Genomic DNA, 14972 nt, shown 5'->3' with positions numbered 1-14972 from the left:
CAGGCCGATTTATGGCCAGATATCGATAGGGGAGACCCGTCGGATGCCCCCACACATGGGCAGATAAACTGCCAAATTGGTCTAAAGTTCCCATATCGCCAGCTTTAATCTGCCCGTGTATGGCCACCTTTAGTCACCAAGTTAGTGGTGCTCTGGTATAACATTAAGGGGTTGAGCTTAATGGACAGTTGTGTTTTTTTTCCCAACCAAATTAGCTATGTAACATTGCTTGTGCTACAGGCTTAAGGCTCGGTACCTACAAGGCTTCATTTGGGTGGGTGTGCAATGTGTTGTACAGGTATGGGACCTGTTTTCCAGAATGCTTGGGACCTGGGGTTTTCCGGATAAGGGATCTTTCCGTAATTTGGATCTCCATGCTTGTCTGCTAAAAAATTATTTAAAGGTTAAACCTAATAGGCTGGTTTTGCCTTCAATTAGGATTAATTATATCTAAGACAGGATCAGAAACAAGGTACTGTTTTATTCTTACAGAGAAAAAGGAAACCATTTTTAAAAATCAGAATTATTTGATTAAAATGTAGTCAATGGGAGATGGCCTTTCCGTAATTCAGAGCATTCCGGATTATGGATCCCATACCTGTACTGCTTTTCTCTATACAGCGTGGCTTGTGCTAATGTGGTCTTGTTCATCTTTGGGGTCTGTATTCACAAGGGACGAGGCAAACACTGTATTCAGCATCCAGCTCTGTGCTTGTGAATACAGACCGGCAGAGGTAAAGAAGAAATATTAATGCAGGATGGATGTGTGTCATGAGGTGGAGCACATTTGAATGTACAACATACGGCACATACCCTTATACTTTATACTTGTTATACTTTATACTTGTTATACTTTATACTTGTTATGAAATGTGTTATGAAAACATCAGGTTTTCAAGTTTGGCCTTAAATGCAAATTGTTTAAGGTCAAAGGTTAAATGGTTGCATTTAGGCCCCAAATATTACCAGTCTGTATTATAAAAGCAAAAATATTAATTTTCCCCCCTTTCTTTCCTAGTTTCCATTATCACGCCAAGAAAACATGAGAATCGCAAGGATGGATCTGAGGTGAGAGACAAATTATAATCTGTATAGATTGAATTTACAGGATGTAAGATGTTTATACTTGAGTAATGAGCTCCCTTCTTTTTATTTAAATGGTGTCTGCATGATAAATTCCTATAGCAGGGGCTTCTGGTTGTTGATAAGAAAGTGAGAGAGACTGCTTCACGGTCAGAGAATACACTTTTCCACAAGCCCATTTAAACAAGCAGTGCTTCTCAAACGGAGGCTCTGGTCCTCTCAGTTCATTATGTTTATCAAACCTATTATAAGAATTATATAGAGTATTCCCTAACTTGGTAAAAACAACCCTTAGTCCATTGATCCCCAACCAGCGGCTCATGAGCAAAATGCTGCTCACCAACCACTTGCAAGTTGCTCTTCGTGACCTTAAATCAGATGCTTATTTTTTTAAATCCTGGCACGGAGGCAAGTTTTGGTTGTATAAAAACCAGGTGCACTGCCAAACAGAACCACTTAGGGGCTACCAAATATACAATCAAAGCACTTATTTGGCACCCCAAGGGACTATTTTCATGATTGTTTTGCTCCCCAACTCTTTTTAGGGCAGAGACACACGTGGAGATTCGTGAGGCCACTTTGAGTAACTTCGGAAAACGAATCGCTCCGAATGCCAGCACGCCGGCTATTTAGATTCTAGCCGGCTGGGAGATAGTTTGGGGAGATTAGTCGCCCAATGAAGAGGCGACTTAGTCGCAGGGCGATTGAATCTCCCCAAATCTCCATGTGTGACTCTGCCCTTAAATGAAAACCATAGGAAGCATGGGTATTGTAAATGAAAGGACAAACTTACCGCTTTCCACAATGGGTCCGGGGGCTCATGCCCCAGACCTTCAGCAAAAAGGAGCAACACACAGAAACCTTGAATAGCGGGCAGGCACCACTCCGGAACACCAAAAATCAGTCAGTCATTAGAATCCAGGAGCCCAATTATTTTTAAATAGTTCAAAAAATCTTAATTTACATCATGTATGAAAATTAAAAGCCTGACGTGTTTCGTGTCCCCCAAGGACACTTAATCATAGCCTATCGTGTGGGGGACGCGAAATGCGTCAGGCTTTTGTTTTTTATACATGATGTAAATAAAGTTTTTTTGTACTATTTAAAAAAAATTGGGCTCCTGGATTCTACTGACTGACTGATTTTTGGTGTTCCGGAATGGTGCCTGTCTCTGCCCTTATATTTGAATGTGGCTCATGGGTAAAAAAAGGTCGGGACCCCTGAACTAGGCTCAGAACTAACAAGTGATCTGATAGCACAGCTCTGCAAGCATTTGGTCATGACATTAAATAGACAATCTTGTTTGAGGGCAGAGATTAATGGTTCAACTGGGCATTTTTCTAGGCCAGTTTCTATAATACTGGCAAAGCTACAAAACACTGTCCGCAAGCACCCAGCACTTTCCAACATCCTACAGTTTTTTTTCTCATTGTTTTAGGACCTTAAAACGGTCATTGACGGATTGGACGGGATCAAGATCTCCCAGGGATTAGGACTACAAGACTTCGAATTTATAAGGGTGATTGGAAGGGGAAGCTATGCCAAAGTACTTCTGGTGCGCTTAAAAAAGAATGACCAAACTTATGCTATGAAAGTAGTGAAGAAAGAGCTTGTACATGATGATGAGGTAAGTACAGGGTGCAGAGATATCTCTCTTTATAGTTGTGTCACTGCTCTTTAATGGCACCCATTTACTTGCTCTCACTGAAGAGCCTTTTATAGATTTGTGAGTGTACTGTTTGCCATTAGAAAAGCCTGCACAGTGCAAAGTACCCGTGTCAATTACAGTTCATAATTATGGGAATGTACTTTAGCTTAATAAAATGCAATAACTGCAGTGGGTGTCGGACAGTGTGATAAGTGGCTAATCTATATTACACTCATCAATACTGTCCAGGCAAATCCCCTTAGTCTTCTGGCCAGATAACGTAATGTGTTCTTAGTGTTTCATTAATTAGAGCAATTCATCTTTTGTGCCTTTCTTCTATCTAAATAATACCACTAGTTGCCTTCTTTTATACACAATATTTTTTAAACATGTGGACGTGTCACGTAAGATTATCCAAACAATATTCTAGTCAGGGCTGCTGGCTGGGTTCTCCAGAAATCCTTAATGTCCCAAAAACTCAGTATGAATCAAATTAATTACTGTCTTCTTTGGGGCCTTTATAAAGGATAAAAAATACTTGAAATACTACATAGAATTATTTGACCAAGCACCTATATATATTAGGGATGAACCCAATCCACTATTTTGGATTCGGCCGACCCCCGAATCCTTTGCAAAAGATTTGGCAGAATACCAAACAGAATCCTAATTTTCATATGCAATTTAGGGGTGGGAAGGGGAAAACATTTTTTACTTCTTTGTTTTGTGACAAAAAGTCACACGCTTTCCCTCCCCGCCCCTAATTTGCATATGCAAATTAGGATTTGGTTCGGCAGGGCAGAAGGATTCAGCTGAATCCCGAACTGATGGAGCCCTAATATATATATATATATATCCAGGGACTAGTCCACTGCATACACTTGAAAAACGGATTTGGCTCTGGCTTTGACGTATCCTTTCACAAAACGATTGTGATAGAAACTCTCTTGTGTTCTTGTGCTGCCCTCTCTGTCTGTCTATGCTTGTAGTGTTGCCTTGGGATTGATACACGTAGTAATCAGTCTATTACCATATTGAGCAGAAAACACTATGACTTCCCTATGTGTATGAAACCTTCTAGCGCAGTTAAAGTTAACCTTGTTCTTCATATAACTGTTATTGTTTTTAGGACATTGACTGGGTGCAGACGGAGAAGCATGTATTTGAACAAGCCTCCAGTAACCCTTTTTTAGTAGGCCTTCACTCCTGCTTTCAGACGCCGAGCCGGTAAGCACTTCTATTATACCTGCTGCTAGCCTTTGCTTTACCAAGATTTATTTAGAGATAAGTAGCACTTTGGACCAGCTAGACAGGGATCCCCAACTTCTTTTACCCACATTTCAATGTAAAAAGAGTTGGAGAGCAACACAAGCGTGCAAATGGTTCCTGGGAATGCCAAATAAGGGATGTAATTGGCTATTGGTAGCCCCCTCCTACAGAAGGCTCTGCTTTTATTCAACCAAAACTTGCCTCCAAGTCAGGAACAAAGAAGCAAATGCTTTTGAGGCCACTGAGCAACATACAAAGGAGTGGTGAGCAGCATGTTGCTCACAAGAAACTTGTTGGGGATCATTGAACCAGAGGTTATGTACGATTTACTTGTGTAAAGGTTGAACTAGAAGGAAATGTCTTTTTTTTCTCCATTTCAACTACTATGTAAAGTTGAGGGCAAACAGAGTGTTGGCTATTCTGCTCTCAGCCCACAGCTCAACAGAGCTGGGACAGGGAGCAGGTTCACTTCGCTCAGTCCTAAAAGCATTGAAGCCAACACTCGGTGTGTACTTCCTAGTGTATCTTACAACACCTCCAAAGCCAACTTGATTCAACAATGTCAATTACTATCATGAAAATTCAAATTTAATATAGGCTTCACAGAAAAAAAAACAAACAAACCTATTGATATACAATAAAAAAAAATTCTGTACCATTTCTGAAATAATTATGGTAATCTCCACTCACCTTGTCGCAGCAGTCACTCCTTCATGCAGGAGTCGGAGATTGATTGACCTCTCTAATATATCATTGGTGTGTCCTCCATTTGCCTAAACAATGCATTCTTGTCAATCCTAATTCACTCCAATTCCTGCATGAAGAGATCTAAAAATCAAAAGCGGTGACATTTCCCGCTAAAGCGATATCGAATGAGAGTAAGGCACACAGGTGATTGCCATTTCCCTTCTTATTTCTACATTTAGGCTGTTTTTAGTTATAGAATATGTGAACGGAGGTGACCTCATGTTTCATATGCAACGACAAAGAAAACTTCCTGAGGAGCACTCCAGGTACGTGTCTGAAACTAAATCATTTTACAGATCTTTCATTTCACGGCTACAACAGTCAGGCAGCCCAAGTGATTATATTTACTTACCTGACTCCCCGGGCCAGTGCTCCCATCAGCTGGAATCTGCACCGGCCCGGGGTTTTATTGAGCACCATGGAACGATCCTGTTCCTGCTGCTTCTTTCTTCTCGCAGCTGCGCTTGAACAGTAGAGCAAAAAGCTGAACTTCAATGAAAAAGACGGCTATTTCGTTCTACTGTGCATGCGTCTACCCTGGGAAATCTGAAAAGCGAAGAAGTGAAGAAGACAATCGCTTCATGGTGCTCGATGGCAGAACCCCAGGCCGGTGCAGTTTTCTGTTGATAGAAGCACCGGCCCTGGGGTTTCAGGCAAGTAAATACAACCACTTGGGGGTACCTAATGTTTGGCACCTCGAAGTGTAAATGTATTTTTAAGACAATGGACCTTGATTGTGATCATGTCTTGGCATAACTTGATGTGGCTGGAGATTGTGGGTGTGGTCACATAAAATAGGGCATTTGTGGCCAATAACTAGTTGGTAACTAGTACTGGATGAACAGATAAAAAGAAAATACAAAACACAATTTTACAAACTAGATTACATTACTGGTCCATAACAACCTTAACCTTGCGCTGTGTGTGCAGCTACAGTTTATAACCATTATAAGTAGCACTACCTTAATAGAAATATGGATTTTCTTTTTAAAGGTTTTATGCTGCTGAGATCTGTATTGCTTTGAATTTCCTGCATGAAAAGGGAATCATCTACAGGGATCTAAAGTTAGACAATGTTCTTCTAGATGCTGATGGTCATATCAAGCTAACAGATTATGGCATGTGTAAGGTAAGGAGGCTCCATGGCCAGACATTTCCCCAGCTGCATGTATCCTCATTCACTATATACTTTGGATGCCGAGGAAAGTTTGTGCCGCAGGTTCTGTATTGTTCCAGGAATTTGCAATATGATTGAAATGTTTCAGAGTATTATTGTTCAGAATAATAGCAGTGTGAATGAAGCTCAAAATCCTTATAATTGCTTTTATTTCCATACACGCATATGCATTGGGAACACTGCACATTCTATTCCAAATCAAAACATGGAGAAAAAATTATCAAATTTGTGTTATTCCTTTACATAAAGTGAATATTAGGCTGTTCTTAACAAATAGTACCTGCATTCTTCTTTACAAACTCAAACATTTACTGTTTTAAATATTTCAAGATTTTGCTTTCCTTTGAATCACTGAACTAATATTTAGTTGTATAATCAGTGTTTCTGAGAATTGTTGCACATCTGTGTTGCATGGAGTCCACCAACGTCTGGCACCTGTTACATTCCACAATTCTTCTGCATTTCTTGGGTTTGACTCAAAAAAAGCTATTTTGATGTCACCCCACACGTTTTCTATTGGATTAATGTCCGGGGATTAGGCTGGCCACTCTATAACCTCAATCTTGTTGATCTGGAACCAAGATGTTGTTTGTTTACTGTTGTGTTTGGGTCGTTGTCTTGTTGAAACACCCATTTCAATGGCATTTCCTCATCAACATAATTCAACATGACCTCTTCAAGTATTTTGATGTATTTAAACTGATTCATGATCCCTGGTATGAGATAAATAGGCCCAACACCATAGTATGAGAAACATCCCCATATCATGATGCTTGTGCCACCATGTTTCACTATCTTCACACTGTACTGTGACTTGAATTCAGTGTTTGGGGGTCGTCTGACAAACTATCTGTGGCTCCTAGACCCAGAAAGAGTTCATCAGTCCACAAAATGTTCAGCCATTTCTCTTTAGGCTAGTCAGTGTGAGATCTCCCAAAGACAGAGTGTACAGGGAGAACAACAGCAGACCAAGTACAGAGCCTTGCGGCACCCCCACATTAGGTTGAACTGGAGATGAGGTTTTGTTATCATAGGAGACAGTGAATGATCGATTAGAGAGGTAAGAAGAAAGCCAAGATGCAGCCTGGTTATGGATGCCAAGCGAATACAGAATCTGCATCAGGAGAGAGTGATCAACTGCATCAAATGGAGATGATAGGTCAAGGAGGAGATGGATGGAGAAGTGACCTTTGGCTTTGGCAACCTGAAGATCGTTTGTAACTCTGCACAAAGCAGTCTCAGTAGAGTGACCAGGCCGGAAACCAGATTGCAGAGGGTCCAACAGATCATGGGTGTGTAGAAAGTTAGTAATACGGGAGAACACAATACACTCTAGGAGTTTAGAGGCAAGTGGTAGAAGGGAGACAGGACGGTAATTTGATAGACGGGATGGGTCAAGTGTGGCCTTTTTAAGAATAGGCTTTACACAGGCCTGTTTGAAATGAGAAGGGAAGGTTCCAGAAGCTAGAGAAGAATTGAAGATGTGAGTAAGTAGTGGTGTAAGCTCTGCAACACAGTGTTTGAGCAGAGAAGAGGGCATAGGGTCAAGGAGGCAAGTTGTGAATGGGGAGGACAAGAGAAGCTTGGAGACTTCAGACATTGTTACTGGAGGGAAGGAATTAAGACATGCAGAAGGGGGCTTAGGAAGGAGGAGCTGGTTTACATTAGTAGAGGTAGGTCTGATTGCTGATGGACTCTACTTTGTCTTTAAAGAAATCAGCAAAGTCCTGAGGAGAGTGTGTCTGGTTGACTGATACTGTTGATGAGGGATGGAATAGAGTATTGAATAGAGAAAACAGGTGTCGTGGGTTGGATTTGTGATTGTTTATAAGGGTACTGTAGGACTCTTGCTTGGCCTTTGAAAAGGCAGAATTGAGGCCGAACTTACCTTTTTTGCCTCAGATTTTCTGCACTATAACCAGCATGCACAACATTTTATGCCTTCCTTTCCTGGTCACTCCATATCAGCAATACACCCGGGAGGCCCCTCCCATTCCTGCCCCTAGCTCAGATAGTCCCTCCCTCTCTAGACTTTAAAGACACCCCAGACACTCACATCTTTGTCTTTTTCTTTTCTGTTTCTGTCCGTAGCAGGAGGGCTGGTTTGAGTTCCTTCTATCGGTGTTAAACCTTTCAGAGGAACACTAAGGCTAGAGGGGGGTCTCTTCCTCCGTTCCTGGTGAGGGTCTGGAGAGAGAAAGTTGAAGAAGGTCAGACTAATAGGGAACTATGCAGTCTCCTTCTATTATCCCCTGAGGCGTGCCAGGTGGGTGGCTAGAAAAGTTGCCCCTGTCACAAGTGATCCTAGGGCTGTGTGAGGTTCGCTCGGTATGCGGCCGGAACTGTTATTGCCCTTAAGTAGGTTAGTGTCCTGAGCTGTCCTTGGCAAATTCGGGTTCTGGGGGGGGGGCTTCGTCTCCTCCAGAGAAATGCCTTTCCTTCCTCGCCTCTTACCGTCGAGTGAGAGCTCTGTAAGAGCTCTTGCGATCTCCCCCTGCCGTTCCTTCTCGTCTGCAGCATCTTGGGCAGCTTAGAAAGAAGCGAGTGCCAGACTCAGGGGAGCGCGTCTGCCTGCAGGCGCGCACAGCTATGACGTCAGTCGGCTTCAATTACACGGAGGTAGGGCTGCGGGGCGCGCCAGGTACCAGGGGGAAAAGGTGAGGGTTGTCCTCGGCGGAGTCGTCTCTGTGCTATCCGCCAACACGGGCGGTAGCCAGAAAAGAGTAACGCCAGTATGGGGGGCATCTTTGGCAGCTTGTTTCTCTGCCTCCTCCAAGATGGCGGCGCGTCCAGGCTGTTTGCAGCAGTAGCGACCATCTTGGAGGAGGAGTTAGCTTCCCCCAGTGGTTTTAAGGAATCGGCTGGTTGCTTCACTGGCTATTTTTCCACTACTGCTGCTAGGAATCGAGTGCCTGTGTTTCAGGTAAGCCATTAGTTGTTCAGGTCTGTTGTGTTCTTGGCTTGTTAAGGGTTGTCAGTTAGATTTTTTTTTTATGTTTTCTTTAGAGGTGTTAGTTGGAATTATTGTGATGGATCATTCAGCCTCAAGTGCCTCTGCCTTTCAAGCTAGGTAAGTCCCTCCTTTAGTGTTTTGTTTCGGTAGCCTTTTATCTTATCTTATCTTATCTCTCTCTCTCTCTTCCTTGTTCTTAGCTTGCCTGAAGATTCTCGTAGTAGAAAACGCAAGACTAAGGGAGCTCCTATTCAGGAATGTGTGGGATGCTTCAAACCACCCCTATTGGCCAAAAAATTTTGCGACACCTGTTGGAGGGATCTCTGCAGGTCAGCCTCTGAGCCCACAGGAGGGGTTCAAGAGACCTCAGTGGAAGGTCAGGAGTCTGCTCAAGAAGCTTGGAGAGATAATGATGACTCATCAGAAGAGGAAGAATTGTCGCATACTAATGTAATGACCTTTACAGATTCAGAGGAAGAATCTGAGATGGCCCATGAATCTTTTGATTTTGCATTAGTCTCTCCCCTTATTAAAGCCTTGAAGCTTACCTTAGGAGTAGAAGAGGAAGCGGAATCAGCTAAGACCCCCAAGGTGTTGCCTACTCCTTCCAAGAATCGACAGACATTTCCATTGTTTGGGGAAGTGGCAGATTTAATTAAGGCAGAATGGCAGAAGGCTGCTAAGAAGGTCTCTTTTGTTTCGCCAGGTACCAGATTTGCCAAACTGTATCCGTTCAAGGAATCAGAAGTGAGGGATTGGTCCATACCTCCTTCAGTAGACCCTGCAGTTATTCACTTGGCTAAGAAAACTACTCTACCGATTGACGACTGTTCTGCCTTAAAGGATCCGATGGACAGAAGAGTGGAATCGGATCTCAGAAAAGCCTTTATAGTGGCGGGAGCAGCTTGTAAGCCAGCGGTTGCCTTAGTGTCTGTAGAAAAAGCCATGTCTTGTTGGATTGAATCCATTGACAAAGCGGTGAATGAGAAGGCAGACATTAAAGAGATTTCGGCAAGTCTAGCAGAGCTGAAAATCGCAGCAGGTTTCATTTCAGAGGGTGCTGTAGATTTGACAAGACTGTCTGCCCGCTCGATGGCTATTTCTGTGGCAGCAAGACGAGCACTATGGCTCAGGTCATGGTCCGCGGATACCTCATCAAAGATGAGTTTGTGTACTCTTCCTTTTGAGGGTTCTCGTCTATTTGGAGTGAAACTGGACGAGGTCATAACAAAGGCTTCAGGAGGAAAGAGCCAATTCTTGCCACAGGAGAAAAAGAAATCTAATTTTCATCCTTTCCGATTCGGTGGCCCTCGCGGGGCGTCGGGGGCAAGTTCCTCTCACCATTCCTTTAGAGGGAATAGGGAGACATTCAAGCCCTTTGCTTGGAAGCGGGGCCAATATTCCTTTCCTAGAGGATATAAGTCCAGGCCGACTCAACATCCTAAGAAACCTTCCTGACTATCCGTTGGAGGAAGTAAGGGTGGGAGCAAGGCTGGGGGAGTTCGATCATGTCTGGCAAAATACCATCTCAGACCAGTGGGTTCTGGATATCTTGAGAAGGGGATATCGCCTGGAATTTTCTGCGGTTCCAGGATGGGACAGATTCATAATATCACCTTACCCGGCTTCAAAGGCCAAAAGAGTGGTCTTGGATCAATATGTGCAGTGGTTGTTAGAAGTCAGAGCAGTAATGCCAGTTCCAGAAGGGGAATTAAGAAAAGGCATTTATTCAATCTTGTTCCTGGCAAAGAAGAGTGCAGGGGGTTGGAGACCGATTCTGAATCTTCAGGAAGTCAACAAACATCTGAAGTATCAGAAATTCAAAATGGAGTCCATCTTCTCCATCATTCAGACGGTTTTACCGGAAGATTGGCTTCTGTCTATAGATCTTCAGGATGCCTATCTTCATATTCCAGTCAGACAAGCCCATCAGCGGTTTCTGCGCTTTGCTCTGGCAGGAAAGCACTTCCAGTTCCGGTGTCTTCCCTTCGGTCTTTCAACTGCTCCAAGAGTTTTTTCCAAGGTTTTGGTAACGCTGATAGCGGCCTTAAGACTGGAAGGGATTTCCATATGGCATTATTTAGACGATATTCTGATGTCAGCAAGGAACAAGGAGACTCTTATTCTCCATCGGGAAAGAGTTTTGGAGTGTCTACAGGCCCATGGCTGGTTAATAAACTGGGAAAAGAGCCAGCTTGTTCCCTCACAGACATTGCAGTACCTAGGAGCAATATTCAACACCAGAGAGGGAATAGTGTCGCTTCCACTTCAGAGAGCACAAGACTTAGCTCGTTCAGCAGCAGCCTTAAAGGAACGGAAGCATGCCTCAGCCAAGGAGTTAATGTCTCTGATAGGCTCCATGGCGGCGACCATCCCTGTCACAAAATGGGCCAGGTGGCACATGAGACCAACTCAGTGGTTCTTTCTGGATCATTGGGACAAAGCAAGGGGAGATTGGAACCAGCAGATTCGGATGTCTCAAACATTCAAACAGTCTCTCAGATGGTGGATGTCAATAAAGAATCTCTGTACAGGCCTTCCCTTAACACAACCCCAATGGAGGATACTAGTCTCAGATGCTTCCACGTTGGGTTGGGGAGCACATCTGGAAGAGAATTGGATCCAGGGTCTGTGGTCTTCACAGCAGATAGGAGTACCATCCAACATTCTGGAAATCAGGGCAGCAAAGAATGCTCTGTTTTCGTTTGCCCAGGAGCTAGAGGGTTCGGCAGTCAAGATGCTGATAGACAACACCTCAGCAGTGTCCTATGTCAGAAGGCAGGGGGGAACAAAGAGCCGATCTCTGCTATGCGAGGTACAACCAATTGTGGAATGGGCAGAGAGGAATTTGACTCATTTAACAGCAGCTTATCTCCCAGGAGTGCAGAATCAAAGAGCGGATTTCCTGAGTCGGAACATTCTGTCGGTTCACGAGTGGGCATTACATCAGGAAGTATTTCAGAGGCTGGGAGAAAAGTGGGGTCTCCCAGAAGTAGATTTGATGGCAACAAGCAACAACACACAGTGTCCGACTTTTTTCTCCAGGAGAGTCTGTCCCAAGGCGAAGGCAACGGATGCTCTTCTGCAGAGCTGGAACTTTCAGCTAGGGTATGTGTTCCCTCCGTTTCCACTAATCCTTCAGACTCTTCAGAAGATTATTCAGGAGAGAGCGGAAGTAATCTTGATAGCTCCAAGATGGCCACGCAGGCCGTGGTACCCTCTTTTGTTAAAATTAGCAAGGGCTCCACCATGGCCCCTTCCCAGGAGGAAGGACCTGTTAAGTCAGGGACCTATCTTGCATCCAAACCCAGGAGCCTTATCTCTCCAGGCTTGGAGACTGAGCGCAAAAGATTGGAATCCTTGGGTTTTTCAGAGAGTGTGATCTCGACGCTCTTAAAATCAAGAAAGCCTTCGACTTCTACAACTTACTATAGAATTTGGGAGAGATTCATGGAATGGAATCTGTTACAGGAGGAATCAGTAGAGATTTCAATATCTCATATCCTTGGTTTTTTACAAGCAGGATTAGAGAAGGGTCTTCAATATAGAACCTTAAAGGTCCATGTTTCAGCTATATCAGCTCTATCTAATAGAGCATGGGCAGAGGAGCCTATGGTTAAAAGATTTTTTACGGCTGCCCTCAAGTTACGACCACCACGGAGGTCAGCTTCAGTAATTTGGAGTCTTCCTTTAGTTCTTAAGGCCTTAGCCTCGGAATCTTTTGAGCCACTGGATTCTTTATCACCATGGTATCTGACGCTCAAGACTCTTTTTCTGGTGGCGATAGCTTCCGCATCCAGAGTGGGGGAATTACAGGCGCTCTCCTGTAGTCCAGGACATATTATCTTCTTACATGACAAAGTTATTCTAAAACCAGATAAAGCCTTTCTACCAAAGGTGGTGTCATCTTTTCATTTAAAGAAAGAAGTCATTCTCCCCAAATTCAGGTCAGAGGATGCAGAGTCTGAAGACATGCTTAAGATTGATCCAGTTCGATGTCTGGTTCGTTATTTGGAAATAACGAGAACATTTAGGATTTCCGAGAGGTTGTTCATTATTCCGGCAGGTTGTCACAGAGGACAGGCTGCTTCTACGACAACAATCAGCAGATGGATATGTCTCTGTATATCAAAAGCATATGAGTCTCAAGGCAAGCTAGCTCCGGAAGGTTTAAAGGCTCATTCGTCTAGGGCGATTGCTGCATCCTGGGCAGCATTGGCGGAAGTTCCAACTTCTCAAATCTGCGAGGTGGCCTCTTGGTCGTCAGCAAAGACCTTCATTAGGCATTACTCACTTGATGTCTCGATATCTAGCAATCATGCCTTTGCAGCAGGAACTCAGCTTGCATTTGTCTCTTAAAATAAAAGATCTTTTTGCAGTATTGGAGTTTGGAGTTGTTCTTCCCACCCTTCTTATTATGGCTTGGTAAATCCAGGTGTATTGCTGATATGGAGTGACCAGGAAAAGGGAGAATTGTTTCATACTTACCGTAATTCTCCTTTCCTGGTCACTCTCCATATCAGCATTTCCCACCCTAAAATTGTAAACTTGGTATTTGACAAAGATGTGAGTGTCTGGGGTGTCTTTAAAGTCTAGAGAGGGAGGGACTATCTGAGCTAGGGGCAGGAATGGGAGGGGCCTCCCGGGTGTATTGCTGATATGGAGAGTGACCAGGAAAGGAGAATTACGGTAAGTATGAAACAATTCTCCCTTTTCTTAAATAAGGGCCGTAATTGACACCTGTTTTTCACAGAATGAATGACCTCACCAATTGAACTCCACACTTCTATTATTTGGAACTAGCTAATCTATTATTATTATTGAACAAGCCTCAATTAATGATTCAGTTATACTGAAGCAGCAGGCATGTCATGACTGTTGGGTCTGTTTATTTATTACTCTACTACACCTACTAGTAAATTATTTACTATGTAGAAATATAATTTCTACCAAAAACAGTGATTGATCAGATTAGTGATGTCGGACTGCTATTATTCTGGACATAACTGTACATGTAGAGTGAGGCTATTGAGGTTATACGTTATATAAATCATGTGCTTCATGGTGTTTAAGTAAAAGTAAATCTCTTCTATTTTTCCCATAAGGAAAGCAAGATTGGCCTCATTTGTATTTGTCTGTTGTGTTAATGTATTTTTAACAGCAGCAGGAGATGTTGGTTCAGTGTTTGAGATTCCTGTCTGGGATCTTGTTTTTTAGCTGGAGACACAAATTCTTGTTTCCATTGTTTGAAGCTTGGCAAACTGGGCAAGGTGCCCATCTCTTGCCGCTTCTCTGCCCTTATTTATGATCACAAAAATGGCTGCTGTAGAATGTTTGGAGTTCTGTGGAAAGAAAATCTATTTAACGTACTACAGATGTATTTTCTTTCTTTTACAGGAGGGGCTAGGGCCAGGAGACACCACTAGCACTTTCTGTGGCACTCCAAATTACATTGCTCCAGAGATCCTACGGGGAGAAGAATATGGTAAGCAATATCATTCTGTTTCCGAATTTTTTTATAAAAATAGAAAGTTTGAATGAATAAAATCTAAAAGAAAATTTGAATATACAAAATTGTGAAAAATAATTAATTTGGTTTTTAAAAGCATAATTTGAATTCAGGAGTTGTAGCAGCATTTGTAGATATAATTGCCCCTGAGCAGCAAAGGTCCATTCTATTTCAGCCTATAACCCATGTCCTCAACCTGCATGTTTAAATACATGTTCTGTTTGGTAAAAATAAAATGTTCTACATTAGGAATCTTTATCATTTTGCCCTGAATCAAATGAGAATTAGGCATTGAATACGCATTGATCAGAGATATGTAATAGTGGAGAGCCTCTTGGGATTGTCTTCAGCAGCTTAAGCCATTCGCATGGGTGTAATTCAGACACAGATTTGAATAAAAGGTATATATTCGTATTTTTGGCAGGCTTCAGTGTGGATTGGTGGGCTCTGGGGGTGCTCATGTTCGAGATGATGGCTGGACGGTCTCCTTTTGACATAATTACAGACAATCCAGATATGAACACAGAAGATTATCTATTCCAAGGTTTGTGATCAGTGTTGTCACTATTTGTATGTATGGATGTTT

General features: G+C 42.9%; 1 protein-coding gene across 8 annotated transcripts in view; it reads left to right on the top strand.

Moving 5' to 3' along the window:
• Nucleotides 1-14972, top strand: part of prkcz.S (protein kinase C zeta S homeolog) — a 133464-nt gene that overhangs the window by 102089 nt on the left and 16403 nt on the right. For all 8 annotated transcript variants that reach the window (XM_018227862.2, XM_018227866.2, XM_018227860.2 and 5 more), the window contains 7 exons: nucleotides 1019-1068; nucleotides 2522-2710; nucleotides 3861-3958; nucleotides 4927-5013; nucleotides 5741-5876; nucleotides 14275-14362; nucleotides 14811-14930. In XM_018227862.2, coding sequence (XP_018083351.1) covers nucleotides 1019-1068; nucleotides 2522-2710; nucleotides 3861-3958; nucleotides 4927-5013; nucleotides 5741-5876; nucleotides 14275-14362; nucleotides 14811-14930 — 768 coding nt within the window. The remainder of the gene's footprint in view (nucleotides 1-1018; nucleotides 1069-2521; nucleotides 2711-3860; nucleotides 3959-4926; nucleotides 5014-5740; nucleotides 5877-14274; nucleotides 14363-14810; nucleotides 14931-14972) is intronic.

Source organism: Xenopus laevis, chromosome 7S, assembly GCF_017654675.1.
Source record: "Xenopus laevis strain J_2021 chromosome 7S, Xenopus_laevis_v10.1, whole genome shotgun sequence".
NCBI classification, from domain to species: Eukaryota; Metazoa; Chordata; class Amphibia; order Anura; family Pipidae; genus Xenopus; species Xenopus laevis.
This window is presented reverse-complemented; position numbering and strand designations above follow the sequence as displayed.